Source organism: Bison bison, unplaced genomic scaffold, assembly GCF_000754665.1.
Source record: "Bison bison bison isolate TAMUID 2011002044 unplaced genomic scaffold, Bison_UMD1.0 scf7180017864063, whole genome shotgun sequence".
In the NCBI taxonomy this organism is placed as follows: Eukaryota; Metazoa; Chordata; class Mammalia; order Artiodactyla; family Bovidae; genus Bison; species Bison bison.
In genome coordinates, this window is record NW_011494635.1 from 4,154,173 (window position 1) to 4,172,620 (window position 18,448).

At 55.5% G+C, this 18,448-nt stretch overlaps 1 protein-coding gene across 1 annotated transcript in view; it reads right to left on the reverse strand.

The window, feature by feature from the left end:
- Positions 1-2,000: 2,000 nt before the first annotated feature.
- ACSS1 (acyl-CoA synthetase short-chain family member 1) overlaps positions 2,001-18,448 on the reverse strand; it is a 36,853-nt gene continuing 20,405 nt past the window's right edge. The window contains exons 4-14 of the mRNA XM_010836608.1: positions 17,047-17,222; positions 16,527-16,679; positions 12,594-12,741; positions 11,498-11,635; positions 9,198-9,290; positions 8,207-8,319; positions 7,872-7,998; positions 7,208-7,335; positions 7,069-7,132; positions 4,731-4,849; positions 2,001-3,468 (exon numbers count right to left, since the gene is read on the reverse strand). Of these exons, the coding sequence (XP_010834910.1) occupies positions 3,289-3,468; positions 4,731-4,849; positions 7,069-7,132; positions 7,208-7,335; positions 7,872-7,998; positions 8,207-8,319; positions 9,198-9,290; positions 11,498-11,635; positions 12,594-12,741; positions 16,527-16,679; positions 17,047-17,222 (1,439 nt within the window). The 3' untranslated portion in view covers positions 2,001-3,288. The remainder of the gene's footprint in view (positions 3,469-4,730; positions 4,850-7,068; positions 7,133-7,207; positions 7,336-7,871; positions 7,999-8,206; positions 8,320-9,197; positions 9,291-11,497; positions 11,636-12,593; positions 12,742-16,526; positions 16,680-17,046; positions 17,223-18,448) is intronic.

Consider the following 18,448-nt stretch of genomic DNA (forward strand, 5'->3'; position numbering starts at 1 on the left):
CGCTGGCCTCTCTTGCAGAGCATGGGCTCTCGGTGCTCACGCGTCACTAGGTGTGTGCAGTTGTGGCATGTGGGCTTAGTTGCTCCACAGCATATGGAATCTTCCTGGGCCAGGGATCAAACCCATGTCCTCTGCAATGGCAGGCCAAGTCTCTTAACCACTGGACCACCAGGCAAGCCCCATGGAAGCATTTCTGTAATGACATGGGGTATCTTGAGGGCTGGAGGTGAGGGCGAGTCAGTCTGGGAGGACTTGAATTAATTGCACTAGAGTCAGGCTGAGGCAGTGGAGTGAGAATTGACACTACCACTCCTGCTCCGCAAGTGCAGCCACTGTGGGTGACCCGGGACCAGCATATGTGTCCTGGTGTGCCTGTGTCACCTCAGGATGTGCCGTGCCGTCACAGCACAGTGGTCTTTCTGTCCCTTCTGGTCCCTGCTCTGCTTCCACACCATCAGTCATCCATCTCCGCTCTGCTGTCTGCTGTTGGTGGCTCCAAGTCGGGTCTTCGTCAGTCTTGACAGGTAATGCAGGGAGCAAAGCCTGGGGCTGAGTTAGGCAGGACAGTGTGCCGCACTCCGTCCCAGGCAGGCTCTGCTGGAGCTCTCTCCAAGTTCTCTTAGAGGCCAGATGCATCACACAGCCAAAGACTGTGATGCCAGTGTTGCCGAAACTTGGCCTATTTCCCAGAGCCAAGTAGAAACTCGGAGTCTGAGTTTTGGGTGAAATAGGAAAGAGTAGCTTTATTGCTTTGCCAGGCAAAGGGGGGCAGAGTAGGCTAATGCCTTCAAGACCAGGTGACCCCCCCTGGAGGGAGTACGGAGGTGTTATAGTGTTTAGAGGACAGGGCAGGATCAGCTCATGGAGTTAGGTTGGTTGGCATCAAGGTGGAGTTTCAAGTATCAGCCTTCTGGTTTCAACCAGTCTAGGGTCTGTGTTCTTGGGATCAGCAGTTTTCATGCAGAAGGGATCTACTGCCTGTAAAAACAACTTAGGAATGTGTGTCAGACGTTTATCCATATCTTTCAAGGAACTGAGAGTTCAGTTCTGCCGTCACAGCCCAAGAGCTATTCTTTGCTTCTACATCTTCACATTTCCCAATCATTAACTCTTGAGTCAGCCTTTTACTTCAAAAGATAAGGACACAGAGGCTTGTACGTGGTTTCCCTGGGAATGATGGTCACAAGCCCCCAGGAGACCGAAATCAGGGTGGCTTTACCAGAAGGGGACGCTGGGCAACTGGACTTGTTAAAAGTTGGCCTGTAACCCTCTCCCACTGCCCTGCCTGGGGCCAGACTGCTGTGGCTGGGACTTCCCAGGCAGCCAGAGGTAGATCCTGGTCTTTCCCTGGTGAGCCGCCTTCATAAATTCAGCATCCTCCCAGCCTCCTCCCCACGCCCGGGGGCTCCGGAGGGACACTGTCCCTGGGCCACCGGGCTCCAGCTCTGAGAAGCATTTCTCATCCCCACCTCTCAGGGCGCCCGTTCGATGTGTCTTTCTCTGAAGCATGCCTCTCATCCACCGAAGGAAACAACTCTTGTCCATCTCTGGGCGGCAGAGGGCGGGGTGGGGTGGGGGGTGCTGCCTGGGTGGGCTTCTGCCCCCTCTAGCTCTGTGCTCTAAATCAGCCCCCACAGCTGACAAGGGATTTGTGTCATCCAGCCTGGTAGCTCCCAGCCACGTGGCACCTGAGCATTATTGGCTGGGGGCACCAAGAAACTACATTTTTAGTTGTTTTTTTTTTAACATATCTAACTAGACATGTGTAACTAGTGATTGGCCAGCACCGTGGTCTAGAGACACATCAAGTTAGCCAGATAACAGCCTAAGATAGGTGAGGTTCCTGGAGTTGTACTTCCTCCAGGAAGACAGTGAATTTTTTAAGTTTTCTTTTTTGAGTGAATGGGTCTCTTCCAGTTTTGTTCCAAGGATTATATTCAGCAACCAAGAATAACAGTTTATTTTTTTAATCAGAAAACATCACCACAAAAAGAAGAGAATGAACAAAATAAAGCTTTATTTGAACGGCCCTGCAGATCATTTTGAGGCCCTGGTCACTGTCCCAGTTTATAGCGAAGTCATTTCCTAAGTAGTGCCCTGACTATAATGAACCAAGTCCAGTGAAACGCCACAGATGCAGGTGTGTGGTTTTGTTAGAGCCATGTGCTATAGCCGAGGCCACCCATCCTCACCTGGCCACCCAGCATGGCCACAGCAGATGTTAAGCAACCCAATGCCCTGTGAACACCTGTACACCTGCAGGGCACCGCCCACTGTGGGGCACAGGGCCGGGTGGGGGCAGCCCTCCCTGTTCTCCGGGACCCAGCTCAGCAGGCCATCCTCCCCTTGATCCACAAGTGGGCCCTCATGTACTTGGCTATAAATAGACCCTTTGCAGCCTAGCAGTCCACATCATTTTGTTAAGTCCAGAGGACTCAAGGCACATTGGCAAAGGGAAAGACTGGCTCAGAGCAGGGAGGTAGGGCGGTTTGCAGGGACCCAGTTTCAGTTGCATTAGTGAGTCCCCAGCTTCCCTGAAGAGCCCCAAGAGTGGAGCACACCAACTGGCAGCTAAGAGGGTCCCAGGCCAGGGGAGGGTAATCATCCCAGACCACAGCCTGCACACACACACACGACCAGAACTCATCCCCACAGGTGCTTCTAGCAGCTAGGTTTCATCACACACAAACCAAGAGAAGTGGAAACACACCAAAAATAGATGCTGTGGGCTTGAGAGGTTTCAAGATAGCTGTGTTAAGACAGAGGCACAAACATTTCCAACTTAAATTTCCAACAAGCCAAACAGTAACCCAAAGTGCACCCTCCAGCCCGCCACACTTCCCCATGAGCGGAGGCAAAAAAGGAGCTTTTCATAACTGTTAAGAAGAGTGTGTACAAGTACAGCACACACTGCACGTGTGTGGGCACCATGTTTCTTCTAAAATATAAAAGTATAAAAATAAAATCTTCACCTTTTGTTTCTAGAAACATCTGGAGGAAACATGACTGCTGTTTGCTCCCAGTCCACCTGAGCAGACACAGGGGCTCCACCTTCCTGTGCTGTCAAGGGGACAGGGGGATGGACTTTTCACCAGGAAACCAGATTCGGGACAAGCGGGAGGAAGCTCGCCCTGGGTGAGGACCTGTCGTGGGTCCCCAGGAGGGGAGGCAGGGACTTCAGGCTTCTCGAGGAGGGCAGCCTGGGTTCTGCTGGGGTGTCTAGGAACAAGCCGACTCGGGAGCTGTGCTCTAGGAGCACGCATTAGGGGCCTGGTCTCAGCAGAGCCATCACTTGGCACCTCCCCGCTTGTCTTTGTACTCCTGGTAAGCACTCAGGATCTCCGTGATGACGCCAGGGTCCTCCAGGGTGGTGGTGTCCCCCAGGTCCTGAGCTCGGCCCATGACAATCTTCCTCAGGAGCCTCCGCATGACTTTTCCAGACCGAGTTTTTGGAAGACGCTTCACTACCTGGCAGGGAAGGTGCAGCATTAGCCTTTAGGTGGTGCTCAGACTCCCAGCCAGTGTCCAGCTGTACTGAGATGAGGGTGTCCTGGAGGAAGACACCCCTCCCCGAGGACCCAATAGGAATGGCTGAGGTTCAGCACCCCCATACAGAGAGTGGCAGGGCTGTGGCCTCCGGTTTTATTCTCCAAGTGTGCATCCTAAGTCACTTTAGTCGTGTTTGACTCTTTGCGACCCCATGGACTACAGCCCGCCAGGCTCCTCTGTCCATGGGATGCTCCAGGCAAGAATACTGGAGTGGGTTGCTGTGCCCTCCTCCAGGGGATCTTCCCAACTCAGGAATCGAACCCGCATCTGTTATATCTCCTGCATTGGCACGTGGGTTCTTTATCACTAGCTCTACCTGGGAAGCCCTTGTTCTCCTCCATCTGGACCTAAAGCTGAAACCATCCACTGCCAGGGGGTTAGCTGAATCTTCACCGTGGAGGCTCTACCCATACCTGGTGGACCTCACTGCCGACACCCATTCCTCCCGCCAGTTAAGCTGGGAGGGCTCTCGGGTGACAGTAGAACCAGGTGTTCAAGGGGCACCTTGTCTCCTCCCCTGGCTGGGACCATAATTGGCTTTTCTAACATAAGATGTAGGAGCTGCTTGAGAGGAAAATGTCATCTTGCTCAGTGTTTGAAATTTAGCATTTGATATTATCCAACCACAGGCATTCAATGTCAAGGCAATACATGAAGGGCAATACATGAAGGGCCTATAACAGTGGCCGGTCCTTAGAAAGAAACTTGTTCATCGACAGGGAGTCGAGGTGAAGCTCTGGTCACCAGGCCCACAGTGTGACTCATATGGCACCAAGTGAGGCTGGGCCCTCCTGCCTCGGAGGCCTAACTCCCAGCTAAAGAAGGCCGTGGGCTGGTATTGAAAGGATTGAAAAGCCAGCGGGGCTGAGAAGATGGCCCAGTCCTCCCCAAAAACCCACCCCAGCAAAGGCTCCCAGGCAGACTCTGGTGGCATCTCCCCACCAGCCCAGGGACATCTGGTCCGGACCGAGGCCCCTCTATTTACAATGCCTGACCCTCTGCAGCCCAGCCAGGCCTAAGTGCCCGGGCGCTGTCCACGGTGATACTGTATCTCCTCCCCCACTCTGAGGATGCAGCAGCCACCCCCTCACCCACCTCCTGCTGCCACCCTCTCAATGGTAGCAAGCAGAAAGGAGGCTGAAAAGCAGCAGCCCAGTGGCCCCTGGGGGGCGTCCACTCACCAGGACCTGATCGGGCACTGCGTACTTGGCGATCTTGTCGGCCACCACTGACCGGAGCTCCTTCACCACCACGTCCACATCACCCACATCATCTTTCAACACAACGAAGGCGAAGGCAGCTGGAAGGAGAGCAGAGGTTCAGACCACGAACCACCTTCCGGGGCAGCGTGTTTCACACAATCGCCGTTAAGTCCAAAGAGGTTTTAGATCAGAGGCCCGTGCGCCCATGGCCACTGGTCCCTACAGCTGCCTCCCTGAAGGTGCATTTCCATTTTCATTCAAGGTGGAAGTGACTCCAGCGGCTCCTCTGAGTGCCCCAGAGTGGCGGACACATGTGTGGAGAGACCCTGGAGCTGTGACTCACCTCTATCCTTACGCCTGTGACACAGCCGTGACATGGGCTGTCAGAGACTCACTTTCCACCATATGCATTGGGCGTGGAATCACTCCCTGGGCACTTGTCTGTGGACCTGTGTCCAGCCTGTGGGCACCAGACCCGTAGCTATTTAAACACAAATTCAGTGTAAAATGCAGCTGGGAGCCACTGTGCGGACAACACAGATGAATGGCTTGCTCGGCAGGAAGCTCTGTTGAGCTGCGCTGCTGCTGCTACTGCTGCTAAGTCGCTTCAGTCCTGTCCGACCCTGTGCGACCCCATAGACGGCAGCCCACCAGGCTCCCCCGTCCCTGGGATTCTCCAGGCAAGAACACTGGAGTGGGTTGCCATTTCCTTCTCCAATGCAGGAAAGTGAAAAGTGAAAGTGAAGTTGCTCAGTCGTGTCTGACTCCTAGCGACCCCATGGACTGTAGCCTACCAGGCTCCTCTGTTCATGGGATTTTCCAGGCAAGAGTACTGGAGTGGGTTGTCATTGCAACCAGTAGTTTAGCATAAACACCAGCTTTTGTTTTCAGTACTCCAGCGAGGATCAAGGAGACCTCCTTAACTACGATGTTACATACGGACCCAACTCCATTTCTGTGTGAGTGGTCACTGTCCCAGCGTCACTTTGGACAGTCTAACCTGCACTGCCCCCTCCCACCGCAGCTCCCTTCACATGTAGCCTCCATATTGCTCGCTGGCCTGCCTATGCCTGCCCCGAGCCCACCCCTGATCGAGATGCCCACGAACCCCACTGAACCGATCCAGCTGCCTCTCCCTTCTCCCCGGTCCCCTCCAGCACGTGAGCCCATAGGGCAGGGACTTAGGTCACTCCCTAGGTCTGTGTCCTAATCACACGAGACCTGGGGAGCTCCCTCCATCAGGTCAAGTGCAGAGAGAGTGGGGGAAAATACACATCCACAGTTTTTGTTGTTCATGTTTTACAAGGGGACAAATGCTCAAATGTGTTAGAAATCAGGAAAATGCACATAACCATAGCTGATACACAAATTCTCTCCCAAAGCCTGGCAGGCAACACCCAGAGCCACTAGGAGGTAAGGGAGGCTGGTGGAACGTGGCACGGCCCAAGGGCCCTGAGACACACACACGAGGACTTGTCCTGTCTCATCCCTTCAACCCCTGACACCCTCCACCTTGAGTCTCGGCCAGTTCACAAGGTGTGAACTGGTGTTCACACTGCCTCACGGGTGTGTCCTTCCATGGTAACTGAAAACGCTTTTTTAAAGCACTTAATAAGTGTTCAGTTTTCCTAAAGGTTGGCTTAGAGACAGTGAGTAACTCATAGAAGAGCAGCACGCAGACATGGCCAGGAGGCTGGAGATGCTGGGACCCCAAGAGGAAGTGTGCCTGGGCTGCTCCAGGCAGAGAGCTCCGTCTGTCCTGAAGAGCTGCACGGAGAGTTGGTCAGGCCAGGCCAGTGTCGCCACTGCCCACCTGGCATTACAGCACTCAGATGAGCCTGCCCCTTCCCAGACCCACCACTTAGAAACCGGCAGGCTTTGAAACAAAGTGTGTCAGTGAGGATCAGTCCTGTCACGGGCTCTGCGCTTCCCTGGCCCACCGCTGTGCAGGGGAACCCAGGTCAGACTCCCCCAGAGAGTCTGGGCCTTCCACATGCGGGCAGCGAGGGGCACTTGCACACATATCCCTAGCAAGGCGGCCAGGGGGGCCTGTGGACCGGGAGGAAGCTCCCTGAGCTCGGCTGGGCCGACAGGTCAGGGCTGCTCGCCACAAGTGAGTGTCCCTCAGACAGCGGAGCTGCGGTGCTGCAGAATCCGGACTTTTTTCTACCATTCGTGCTGTTCAGCCCCCTCCCCCAAACCCCAGCTTGAAGGAGGGGTGAGCTAGCAGCCTGACCCCAGAGAAAGCCCTGGCCCCGCCCACGAGTCCGCGCCTCCTAGAGGCCCCGCCCCCAGGGCCGGAGGGTGGAGGACGCACCTTCTCCCTTGATGTCATGCGGGTAGCCAATGACAGCGGTCTCGGGCACCGCGGGGTGGTCAGCCTGGGCAGGACAGAACACGCAGAGGTGAGGCACTGACTCAGACTCAGCCCCCAGACCAGCGGCGGCCGTGCTCACCATGGCGTCCTCGATCTCCGCGGTCCCCAGCCGGTGGCCGCTGATGTTGATAACGTCGTCCATGCGCCCAGTGATCTCGTAGTAGCCCTCCTCTGTTCTGTAAGCCCCGTCTCCTGTGAAGTAGTAGCCTGCACCACAGCGCGGGAGTCGGCCCCAGCTCCCAGCCAGGACCGGTAGGGGTCCCGTCATTCCACGAGGGACAGGAGGAAGTGCCAAAACCCTCCCAGCAGACTCCACAGGGAGACACCCCCCAGGTGCTGCCCCGCTGGTGCCAGTAAAGGGCAGAACGGCTGCCAGACGGCTGGAGGCTGAACCTGGAAGCAGGAGCTGCAAGGAGCCCATTCCAGCTTCCCCATTAGTGTCTCTGACCGTCTTGCCACTGCTGGGCATCAGTTGCCACCGGCACACGTGTTTGCAAACTTCCGCCCAACCACACTACACAAGTCAGGAGGACAACAGGGAGACAGGGAAGGCCTGGGGCCACCACCGTCATTGCCAGGGTGGCGTCCTTGTGCTTCTCCTGGGAGCCTACAGCCTGAGCCTCCAGGAGGACCCTGAGCGGGGCCACTTCCAGCTCAGAGGGAGGGAAAACAGGGACAGTTCACATAACCTCCGGCCCCTCGGAAACAGTTCTGAGACTGTCTAGCAGCAGGGAAAGGCTCACCAGGGTAGGTCTCGAAGTAGGCGTCCAGGAATCGCTGGTGGTCTCCGTAGATGGTCCGGGCCATGCCCGGCCAGGCCTGGGACAGGCACAGAGCCCCAGACACGTCTCCGCCCTCCAGGACATTTCCCTGCACACCCAGGAGACAGAAGGAGTCACCATCTCCTGTTCTCCAAACTGCTGGGCCCAACGCAGAACAGGACAGGCACCCCAGAGGGGCTTTCCCCTCTAAGAGGAGACCCTGCAGTGGGTGCCTTGTGAGGGGGAGAGGGCAGCGGGGGCCAGGGAGGCAGGACAAGCAGTGGGGTTGGGCAGGGCGCATGGACAGGGTGATTCACCTTCTCATCCATGAGAACGGGAACAATGCCAAACAGGGGCCTCATCGCCATGCAGGGCAGGATCTCTGCCCCCTCCTCTGAGGGCCGCGGAGAGATGCAGATGCCCCCCGTTTCTGCAGGGGGTGAGAAGAAACGCCGGTGGGCCTGGGGCTACTGACACGTGCATCCAGATCACATGGGCACTGCGTCTGCACTGCACACAAGGGTGCACTCCAGAGAGGGAGGCGAGGACCTGCCATCCGGGGCGAGGAAATGGCCCCAGTGACAAAAGGACCTCTGTCTGAGGAGAAACCAGGCTGGAGTGCCAGTGCCTCCACTGTGGAAACGCGCGCACCTGGGGCAGCCCCAGGAGCTGAGGTCCCCAGCCCGTGTCATGGGGACAGGGGGGCAGTGGAAAGGAGGACAGAGGGAAAGAAGTGCTCAGGGCAAGGACCCCAGAGTGGAGAAGAGCAGCCTGGGTTCTGCCCCTGGTCATTTCTCTGGATCCATCAGCCTGCAGGGGAAGGCATGCCAGGGCTCCGCTGCAGGGAACACCCAGGGCCTTTCTGAACCACGAGGCCTGCACCACCAGGAACATCTCCTTCTGGCTTCTTGAAGGATGAGACTTCAGCCACTTCAGTGGGGGTCTCTTGGCCCCCAAATTCTGATAAGTCAGACACCCCAGAAAAGAGGGGCAAATCAAAGCAAAACAATGCAAATAAAACTTCTTTTCCCACTGGCATCTAATCCTAGACTAAAGGTCCCTTAAACAGCAGGCCCCAGGCTGGGTTGTGCCGGGTTCAGGAGGTGGGCTGCCATGGACGGGACCCTCGTGGGCTCCTGTGTCGCCCCCTCCACGCCTACCCAGACCCCACCTTACAGACGAGGAAAGGAGGCTCGGGGAAGCCTTCACACTCAGGTGTCAGAGCTGCAGAGCAGCAGCAACCCCGAGCTCCTCTCCCCAAACGCCAGGCGCCCATGGGGCTGAGCCTCCCCCCAAGGACAGGCTCACCTGTCTGCCACCAGGTGTCTACCAGTGTGCACCGGCCGTCCCCCACCACCCTGTGCAGCCATTCCCAGGCCTCGTGGTTGATCGGCTCTCCCACTGCAACCGCACAAGACAGAAGTGTTAAGAGACTCAACAGGGCTGAAACCAAAGGAGCGCATTTCATGAGGAAAACAGCTCTGTTAGTTGTCCTGAAAGGCACACAGGAGACTTGAGAAAGTAGCGAGATCATCCTATTTATGGCCACTGAAGAATACAAATGACAGTGAGATATTTTCACCATCAGAGGGTCAAAAACCAAGAGGCTGGCAAGAGTGTGGAGGAAACACCGGCACATACACCACCTGAGTGCAGCTTAGGAGCGATGCAGGCATTTCTCTTCCTGTTTGTTTATGGTCATCCCAACAGGGGACCGAACCCATGCCCCTGCAGTGGAAGCTCAGAGTCCTAACTACAGGACCACTAGGGAAATCCCTCTCTTCCTGTTTAGAAGTGACACTCCTGCTGCAACTGCTTTAGGGGCCTGCTGCTGGCAGAATCCAGTAAAGCCACACACACTCATTCTGTGATGAGAAGGCCACTCCCAGTGCCCAGCCCCAGAAGGAAACATGGACAAGGATGTTCCTGCAGCCTGGAGCTAAAAACGGTCCATGGAGCAGAGAATGGCAAAGTGAATCATGGCACTTTCCTGATGGACCAGCACCGGCCAAAGCACGGAGCGGTCCCAGCGCAGGAGCCGCCGTGCTGGTCACCCCTCTGCCAGTGCAGCCACATGTCGAGGTGCAGGAAAGTCATTCTGGCTCACATTCCATTTAACTTGGACTTAGGCTGACGACAGCCCGTCTGTGGCCTGTCAAACAGACCCTGTAATCTCCTTTAGTCATTAAAGAAAAGGGGAAAGGGCATCACTGACCAGAAATTTAGGAGATAGAGATAAATGCCTCCTGCCTGGGATGCCGACGCTGGGACTCCTTTGATGATAAGACTCTTCTCCCAGGGCCACAGCTGTATTGACTCTGTGTACGTGCTGATGGGCTTCTTCAGAACCTTGAAGGCATGTATCCCTGACTTGTTTGATGTACTTTGTTCTGATAAGACATAGAATTGCTAAAAACCATACTTCTCTGGCAGAGAAAGCAATGGCACCCCACTCCAGTACTCTTGCCTGGAAAATCCCATGGATGGAGGAGCCTGGTAGGCTGCAGTCCATGGAGTCGCTAAGAGTCAGACACGACTGAGCGACTTCACTTTCACTTTTTACTTTCATGCATTGGAGAAGGAAATGGCAACCCACTCCAGTGTTCTTGCCTGGAGAATCCCAGGGACGGGGGAGCCTGGTGGGTTGCTGTCTATGGGGTCGCACAGAGTCGGACATGACTGAAGCGACTTAGCAACAACAACATACTTCTCTGGAGCAGCTCCTCAGATCTAGCCTCCTCAGCTTGGCTTGAATAAAACTCTCTTCTATTCTTATTAGTCGCTCGCAAAGAGTCGGACACGACTGAGTGACTAAACAACAATTCTTATTATACACTGGTTACTGACTATTTTCCTCGACAATACCCTGGTCTCAGAATACCACACAAGCCTCTGCTATTGGCACTGGTTATGCAGCTGAGCTGCCCCGTTAGAGGCCCGGCTAGCCTGTGAGGGCTCCCTGGGGCAGGGGGTTTCGGCACACTCCTGGTCCAAGAGAGTGGCTCTGGTCACAGGCTTTAGAGAGTGAGGCTCATAGGAGTCTGCCAGGCCTGGGAGACACACAGACCCTCAAACAACATCTCCCTCATTACCTGATACTGCTTCCTTAGCAACTAAATCCCCTACGGGAGAACAGGCCTGAAACCTTCCCCCTCCCAGGACCACCTCAACTCAAGGTTACCTAGGTCACCTTTCCAAAACGCCCTCACGTGACCTGGCGACATGGATCCAAATTACCATACAAGCGAAGGTAACCTCTAATCTCGAAACACTGTCCCTGCCTGGAGAAACGCACCCAAGGGCAGAACGGCACGGATGCCAGTGCTAGGAACAGAGCGGGTAAAATCCCGGGCAGCCGCGGGGAACCAGGCCGGCCTGACCTTCCCACACTGCTGAGTTTTCATAATGAAGATGGAGCACAGACAAGGTCGCAATGCTGAACTCCAGTCCCTCCATGGCTGTGGGCTCCAGGAAAGGGCTTCCAGGGAGGACATCTGCTTTCTACTGGCTGTGGCCACATCAAGTGGACTCAGCGCAGACACGGCCATCATGATGAAGCATCCAGAGGCCTGCGCAGCTCCAACACACATGCGCCTGCAGCCGCTCACCTGAGCCCAGGGTCCGCAGAGAAGAGCGGTCATACTTCTTCACCCAGGAGTCCTCGAACTTCAGCAGCAGCCGGTAGGCTGTCGGGGCGCCATAGAACTGATTGATCTTCAGCCTCTGCACCGTCTCCCAGTACCGACCTATGAGAGGCCCCGGGTCATGTCACCTCCGTGAGCCTCACTCAGAGGTGACCCACGTTACCATGTGCTGGATGTATACAAACACCTGCAGTGTCCACAAAACCCACTCTGTACCACTGCTGGAAGGGGAGGGGCTCCCCGTGCGCCACCTCCGCACACCCCACATGGGGGACTAGAGCCATCGCCTGGCCCTGGGCCTGCCAGCCCACGTCCTGACCCACGTGACACAGCAAGGAAAGCAGTCAAAGGGATGTTACGGTGAAGTAGCACCAATGCAGAACCCACATCCAGGAGGACATACACAGCCTCCAGAGGTGACCAGTGCTCCCTGGAGCAGCGGTGACACACAGGACGCACGGGCCCTATCACCCCCAACTCACTGAGGCCACCTGAGACGTGCCTCCCATCCCTAGCCAGGCCCCCTGCATGTCTTCCAGGAGCTCAGCTGGCCTCTGCAGGAGGCTGGAGAGGACCCAGGCAAGGGACCAAAGTTCTGGGCACAGAGCTATCATTGCCGTGGACTGCCTGGGCGACAGCCTCGGTACAACTTCCAACATCCAGTCACATTTGAACAGATGCTGGAGGACGCGGTGGCATGAGGGAGGGAGATGCCAGGAGAGCAAGACGGGGGTCCTCAAAGGAATGCCACTCCATGGCAGCGGCTCCAGGTCACACTGCCCGAGTGGCCCGAAGGACAGGCAGCAGGGGACCCAGGAGGCTGGCCACTGGCCTGGGCTTCGAGGAAGGGCAGGATCCAGTCAGGTGGCCGCAGAGGTGAGAGGGACGTTAGGGTGGGTGGTCTCTTGAAGCCTTCAGAGGTCAGACCCCCTCCACTGCTCGTGTGACCCCTCTGCACACCTGGCCTGGCCCGGCAGCTTTGTCATCGGGACTCTCCACCACTCGCCCCACACCCCCCCAAACCTCTGCTCCTTCTTCCGGCCCCTCCTGCAGCCCGCACCCGCATCAGGGTAAACCGGAGTGCTCTCAAAAAGGACACTGGTCGCTCCATTGCAGAGGGGCCCGTACACCACATAGCTGTGTCCCGTGATCCAGCCGATATCAGCCACGCAGCCGAAGACGTCACCTGGCCGGTAGTCAAACACAAGCTGCAGAGACAGGGGAGGGGCTATCAGGAGCTTGGCAGCAGTTCCTGCACGTCACTGGGCGTGTCCTGTCACCGAGCCCAGCTGTGGCAGAGCAGCCACGGCGAGGATCCGGCCACTGGGGACAGCAGAGAGAGCCAGACTCCAGAGAGGACACTCCAGGAGCCCAGCACAAAGCCCACCCATGTGCCAGGAGCCACCCAGCACTGGTCCTGAGGTGGGGTTGGGGGGCAGAAGTCAGGGCCTTGGGGGAGCCGGAGAAGCCTGTGTCCTAACACAGGTGGGAGCCACGTGTGTACCCACAGGCGAACTCCATCCAGTCCTGTGTCTAAGATAAGGGCACCTCTGCCTTTAGTGGTTTAGTCGCTAACTCATATCTGACTTTTGTGACCCCGTGGACTGTAGCCCACCAGGCTCCTTTGTCCATGGGATTTCCCAATCAAGATTACTGGAGTGGGTTGCCATTTTCTTCTGTATTAAGTTACACCATAATTTTTAAAAATCTTTTAAAAAGGGCAAAAAAACAAAAGCCAAATTGACCGAGAAACACATCAAGCATCATCAGCTTTTAAGAACCTGAGATATGGCCATCTCCTTATTCTTGCCAAAGGGTCAAACCTGAGCCTGACTCAGTCTGCAGGTCCACCTGCCCATTTGTAGGAGACAAAGGGAAAGAGCGACACAGGGCCGGGCACTACGATGGACAATGTTTAAGGCAGTGAAGGGATGGAGGAAAATCCACCTGTAAACATGGCTTACCCGCAACTACCAGTGTGCGGGAGACAGTGAAGGATGGGGAAGCCTGGCATGCTGCAGTCCGTGGGGTCACAAAGTTGGACACAGCTGAGTGACTGAACAACAATCAGTGGGCAACAGTAAGCTACAGTATCTAGGGATGCACGTTAGGGTGACAAAACTAGGAAACCAGGGCAGGGACACTATAAAACCCAGGATGCATGTCGAGGGGCAAGGGGGGACTCTGATCAGGTGGGCCAGGAAGGGGCTTCCATGTCAGGCGGAGGTATTCCTGTTTTTGACTGAAGTGGGTTTGTTGAGCAATCATTTGTGAAATCATACATTTCATTTTGACGGTTTTCTGTATCTGTGTTTTTGTTTTATTTAGCTGGGCCAGGTGTTAGTTGTGGCAAGCAGGATCTTTAGTCTTCACTGCAGGATCTTTAGCTGTGGCATACAGGATCTCGTTCCCTGACCAGGGATTGAATCTGGACCCCTTGCATTGGGAGCATGGAGTCTGAACTGCTGGACCGCCAGAGAAGTCCCTGTGTCTGTGTTCTCTTTTGCAGTAAAGGTGGTTTTTAACCTTTGGATGAGCAGTCCCATCTCCTGCTGCCACAGACACACCCTGAGGTCCCCCAGCAGTTCCCAGACAGCACAGAGGTCCCAAGTTGGCCAGGACCCTGCGGAGCTGTGAGCAGAGGCTGAATCTCAAGGAAACAGCACTCCTGCTCCACCAGTGAAGCAGGACACCCACACCCCAAAGCCCACAGCATCCTGAGACTGAGAGGGTTTTAATACAATGCATACCCACCATGCCACGTCTTTCAAGAGACTGGTGTTCTGTCTCCTTGCCGTTCTTGGAAGGACAGCAGGTGCCCAGGACCAGCAAGACACCCCGACACCACCACTCACATCCCTGAAGCCTGCTCACATCCCCGCCACCCTTGCAGACTCAACTTCCCTTTCCCTGAAGAAACCAACAGTCCTAACACCTTCAGCACATGCACGGACACACACATATGTGCACACTCACAGACACACGCTTACATACAAAAGGCTGAAAGTTTCTATTCCTAATGCTTTAAAATGCCCTCACTGAACTGAAGAGAAATTCAAAAGATGGTCCCGCCCTTGCATCCTCATTGCTTCTGCTCATGCAGACAGTGCCCTAGTAACACTTGAAAACAAATGAAGACTGTTTCACCACATTGACAGCTTCCCTAATGCTGTGTGTGTGTTAGTCGTGTTCATACTCAGTTGTATCCGATTCTTTGTGACCCCATAGACCCCACCACACTCCTCTGTCCATGGAATTCTCCAGGCAAGAATAATGGAGTGGGTTACCATTCCCCTCTCCAGGGGGATCTTCCCAGGAATTGAACCCAGGTCTCCCACATTCAGATTCTTTTCCATCTGAGCCACCTGCTACTGCTAAGTCACTTCAGTCGTGTCCAACTCTATGTGACCCCATAGACGACAACCCACCAGGCTCCCCCATCTCTGGGATTCTCCAGGCAAGAACACTGGAATGGGTTGCCATTTCCTTCTCCAATGCATGAAAGTGAAAAGTGAAAGTGAAGTCGTGTCCGACTCTTCAGGACCCCATGGACCGCAGCCTACCAGGCTCCTCCATCCATGGGATTTTCCAGGCAAGAGTACTGGAGTGGGGTGCCATTGCCTTCTCCGATCTGAGCCACCAGGGAACCCCTAGTGCTAATTTCGTTAGCATTAGGGAAATAGGGAAACACTTGGACCCATTCTTCGACTTCTTAGTGTTCAGTCTCAGTAGTTGCATTTTCCAAAGTGTTCTGACTTACCCAACGTTTCAGTCTTTGCAACACGCTCCCCAGAGCTGAGCAAGGGACTTTCAGACAAGAACGGCTCCGTGATGATCACGGTCACCCAGCAGCCAGACAACAGGGGCTTTAACATGGATAGTGTCAAACGTAATACCTCATCTGCCTGGCCTGGTTCTAGCCATATCTATTGTTCTGCCTCACTTCCACAACCTCAGAGCTGCCCACGAGTGGCCAGCACTCACAGGCCGCATCTCTGCCTTCCAGCACTGGCTCCTAGTCCACACTCATCCATGAGGTCCGCCTCCAAGTGACTGACCTGGCTGATCAGCATAGCACTCCCCCAAGCCCCCCAGTGACTGAAGGGACAGGGCCCTGGACCTCAGCCAGACTGTGGGTGCTCTCAGTGTCCAAGCCTTGCTTGGATAGACCTGGGCTTCCGGGTCACCTGGCCAGTCTGCTCCACTGCTGCTCACGCTGATAGGGGCTGAGTTCTGCCTCTGGCCAGAGAAAGTCAGGTCCACAGATAGTATCCTGAGAGCTCGTCCCTGACCCCTTGAAAGGGTCAGCTCCTCCCCAAGGCAACCAGGGATGCACAGTAACCAGAACCCCCCACCAACCCACTCATATTTAAATGAGTACTGATTTTTAAATGCATTTACTGGAATAAAGCTGTTCCAGATCATTTGCTTCATAATCCTTAAAGGACGGCCCTCTGGATGCAATCTCCATGGACTAAATTTAAGTTTCCTCATAAAAGCAAATCTTTAAAAAAATTTTTTCCTTTTAAATTGAGGCCCCAGTAAGCAGAGCCTAGAGGCCACAGTACTTTAGAGGCCCATGAAAATGTTTTACTTTCTTTTAAAATCAGATCCAAAAGATCTCTTAAACAGAAGAAAGCATTTTCAAAAATAACAGCAATGTACTCATCCTTACACCAGTGCAGTCATATGGGAGAAGGGCCCAGGAAAGCTGGAGTGTCCAGGGCATCCAGTGCCGGAAAGCAGCTGTGCCAGCAGCATGGCAGGCCCCACAAAGGCTCAGCACACATGTGATGGGCTGAGGACAAGCAGGAGACATGCGTGCGGGACCCAGGCCCTTCTGACAGGCACAGACACTGCCCCATAAGCCCACCCCTCCAACCACGCTGATGCCAGCACTCCTGGCCCTGCTCTTGAACACAGCAGCAGTTGTGGCCCCCCAGTCCAGCCTCCCTTGGCCCCTCCCCCAGATCACCCCAGGGTTGTGCCTTACCCGGTGCGTCAGGGCAGCGTAGAGCAGGTAACCCGCCTGGGTGTGGACGAGCCCCTTGGGCTTCCCGGTGCTCCCCGAGGTATACAGGAGGAAGAGTATATCCTCACTGCCCATGCTCTCCGGGGCACATACCGGCTCCTCCTTGGCCATCTCCTGTGAGGGAGAGGACCAGATGGCCCATCTAGGATAGAGACTTTGCCCCACACCCAGCCTCCCAGAGACCTCCTCTCCCCCATAGCCGCAGGACTTGGGAGACCAGGCTCAGAGTTCACTTTATCTAGCCCGCCCTAGTTAATGCCAGATTAAAGGATGGATCCTATCATTTCGTTATGTGAAGTGTTTCCCTCTGTTTGTGGACTTTGAGTTCCATCTTCCCCACCAGGATGGAAGCCCATCAGATAACACAAAGGAACACTGGGCACCTCTGGGGGACCCAGATTGAGAACTACACTCTGATAAGACCCAGTTAATCCAATGGCAACCTCTTCTGCTCAAACTATACAAAAAAAGATAGACTCACCTGCTCAAGGGAAACATCCAGATGCCCCATGTGGACCTTGTTGTCTGTCCTGTGAGCCACCAGGACATGCTGGACGGATGGGCAGACCTTTATGGCTTCGTCCACGATCTTCTTCAGCTGCACCACGCGCCCTCCCCGGAGTCCTTGGTTGAAGGTAATAACCACCTTGCACTGGGCTATCGGAGTCAAATGCAGGAATTTATGGTCAGTTTCCTCCCCACTCTGACTCTCACAGCCCAGACCACCACACGTCCCAGGCTTAAGGGTGTGATGGAGAAAGTCCATCCTTGAGCAAATGTGAAGTTCCATCTGCTCTGGGAACTTCGTGCTCAGAACCTGGGAGGAGTGGCTATAATGGAGAGAAGCCACCGGAAGCTCAACTCTTCCAGATTCCCACTCCCACCTGCTCTGGGGGGACCCTCCACCACCCACCCTCCACCCACGACACCCAAACCTGGAATAAACTGAAGGGATCAGGGCTAAGGTGGGCTACTGTACAACTGGCCCCTGAGGAAGAGCCTGGAACAAACATCCAGCTGCCCTGCTGACGACCACACATGGCCCTCAACCTGTGGTGTGGGCACAGAGGCCTGATTCGGAGCCATGGGCAGAGGTGCTGGGGAACCACCCCACTCAGCAGCCCTCAACCAGGTTCCTTGCCCCTTGGGGGTCATGCTGATGCATGGGGCCCCATAGCCTTCGGGATTCCCATGCGGTCTGAGACCTGGGCACCCATGGGGGCAGGTCCCCAGCCTCACACCCCACAGCCCACAATGCCTCCCAGGACCCCCTCCCCAGTGAACTGCCTGCACTTGAATTCTCACTCCAGGACCAGCTCCTGGGGCCCTACCCGAGGCACTAGTCTCCCTCAGCTTCGCGGTCTGAGATGCACTTTCGAAAGGCATGCTCACAGCCTCTCTTCCTCCCAAGCAAGAACCCTGGAGGTGGCACAGCCCTCCTGGCCACCTGAGACAGGTGGACAGAGCCTGCCTGAGATTCTCCAGGCCCGTCTCCCTGGGCGGGGACTGTCCAGGGAAGCTCTGCATCGGGCAGGAAGGGAGACGGGCCAGCCGAGGGAAAGGACATATGAGGCAGGATGCTCAGGATCCCCTGGAGGAGACAGCAGCCCCTGCCCATCCTGGGTGCTGGGACCCCGGCCTCCGTGATGCAGGCCTTCCTCCTGGTGCCCACCTGTGCAAGGCCTCCCTGCCTGAGTGGTCCTCCAGGACTGGAACCTCCAGGCCCTGGCAGATCCAGTCCCCAGGAGGTGCTTGGGGAGCCTCCACTCCCTGAGGCCCCTGAGGACGGGCAGCAGGGCCGCAGCAAGTGCATCAGCACAGGTGGGACCATAGACACTTTGTGGGAATTTGCTTTCACCCTAGTTTTTTTCTTTTTTACCAGA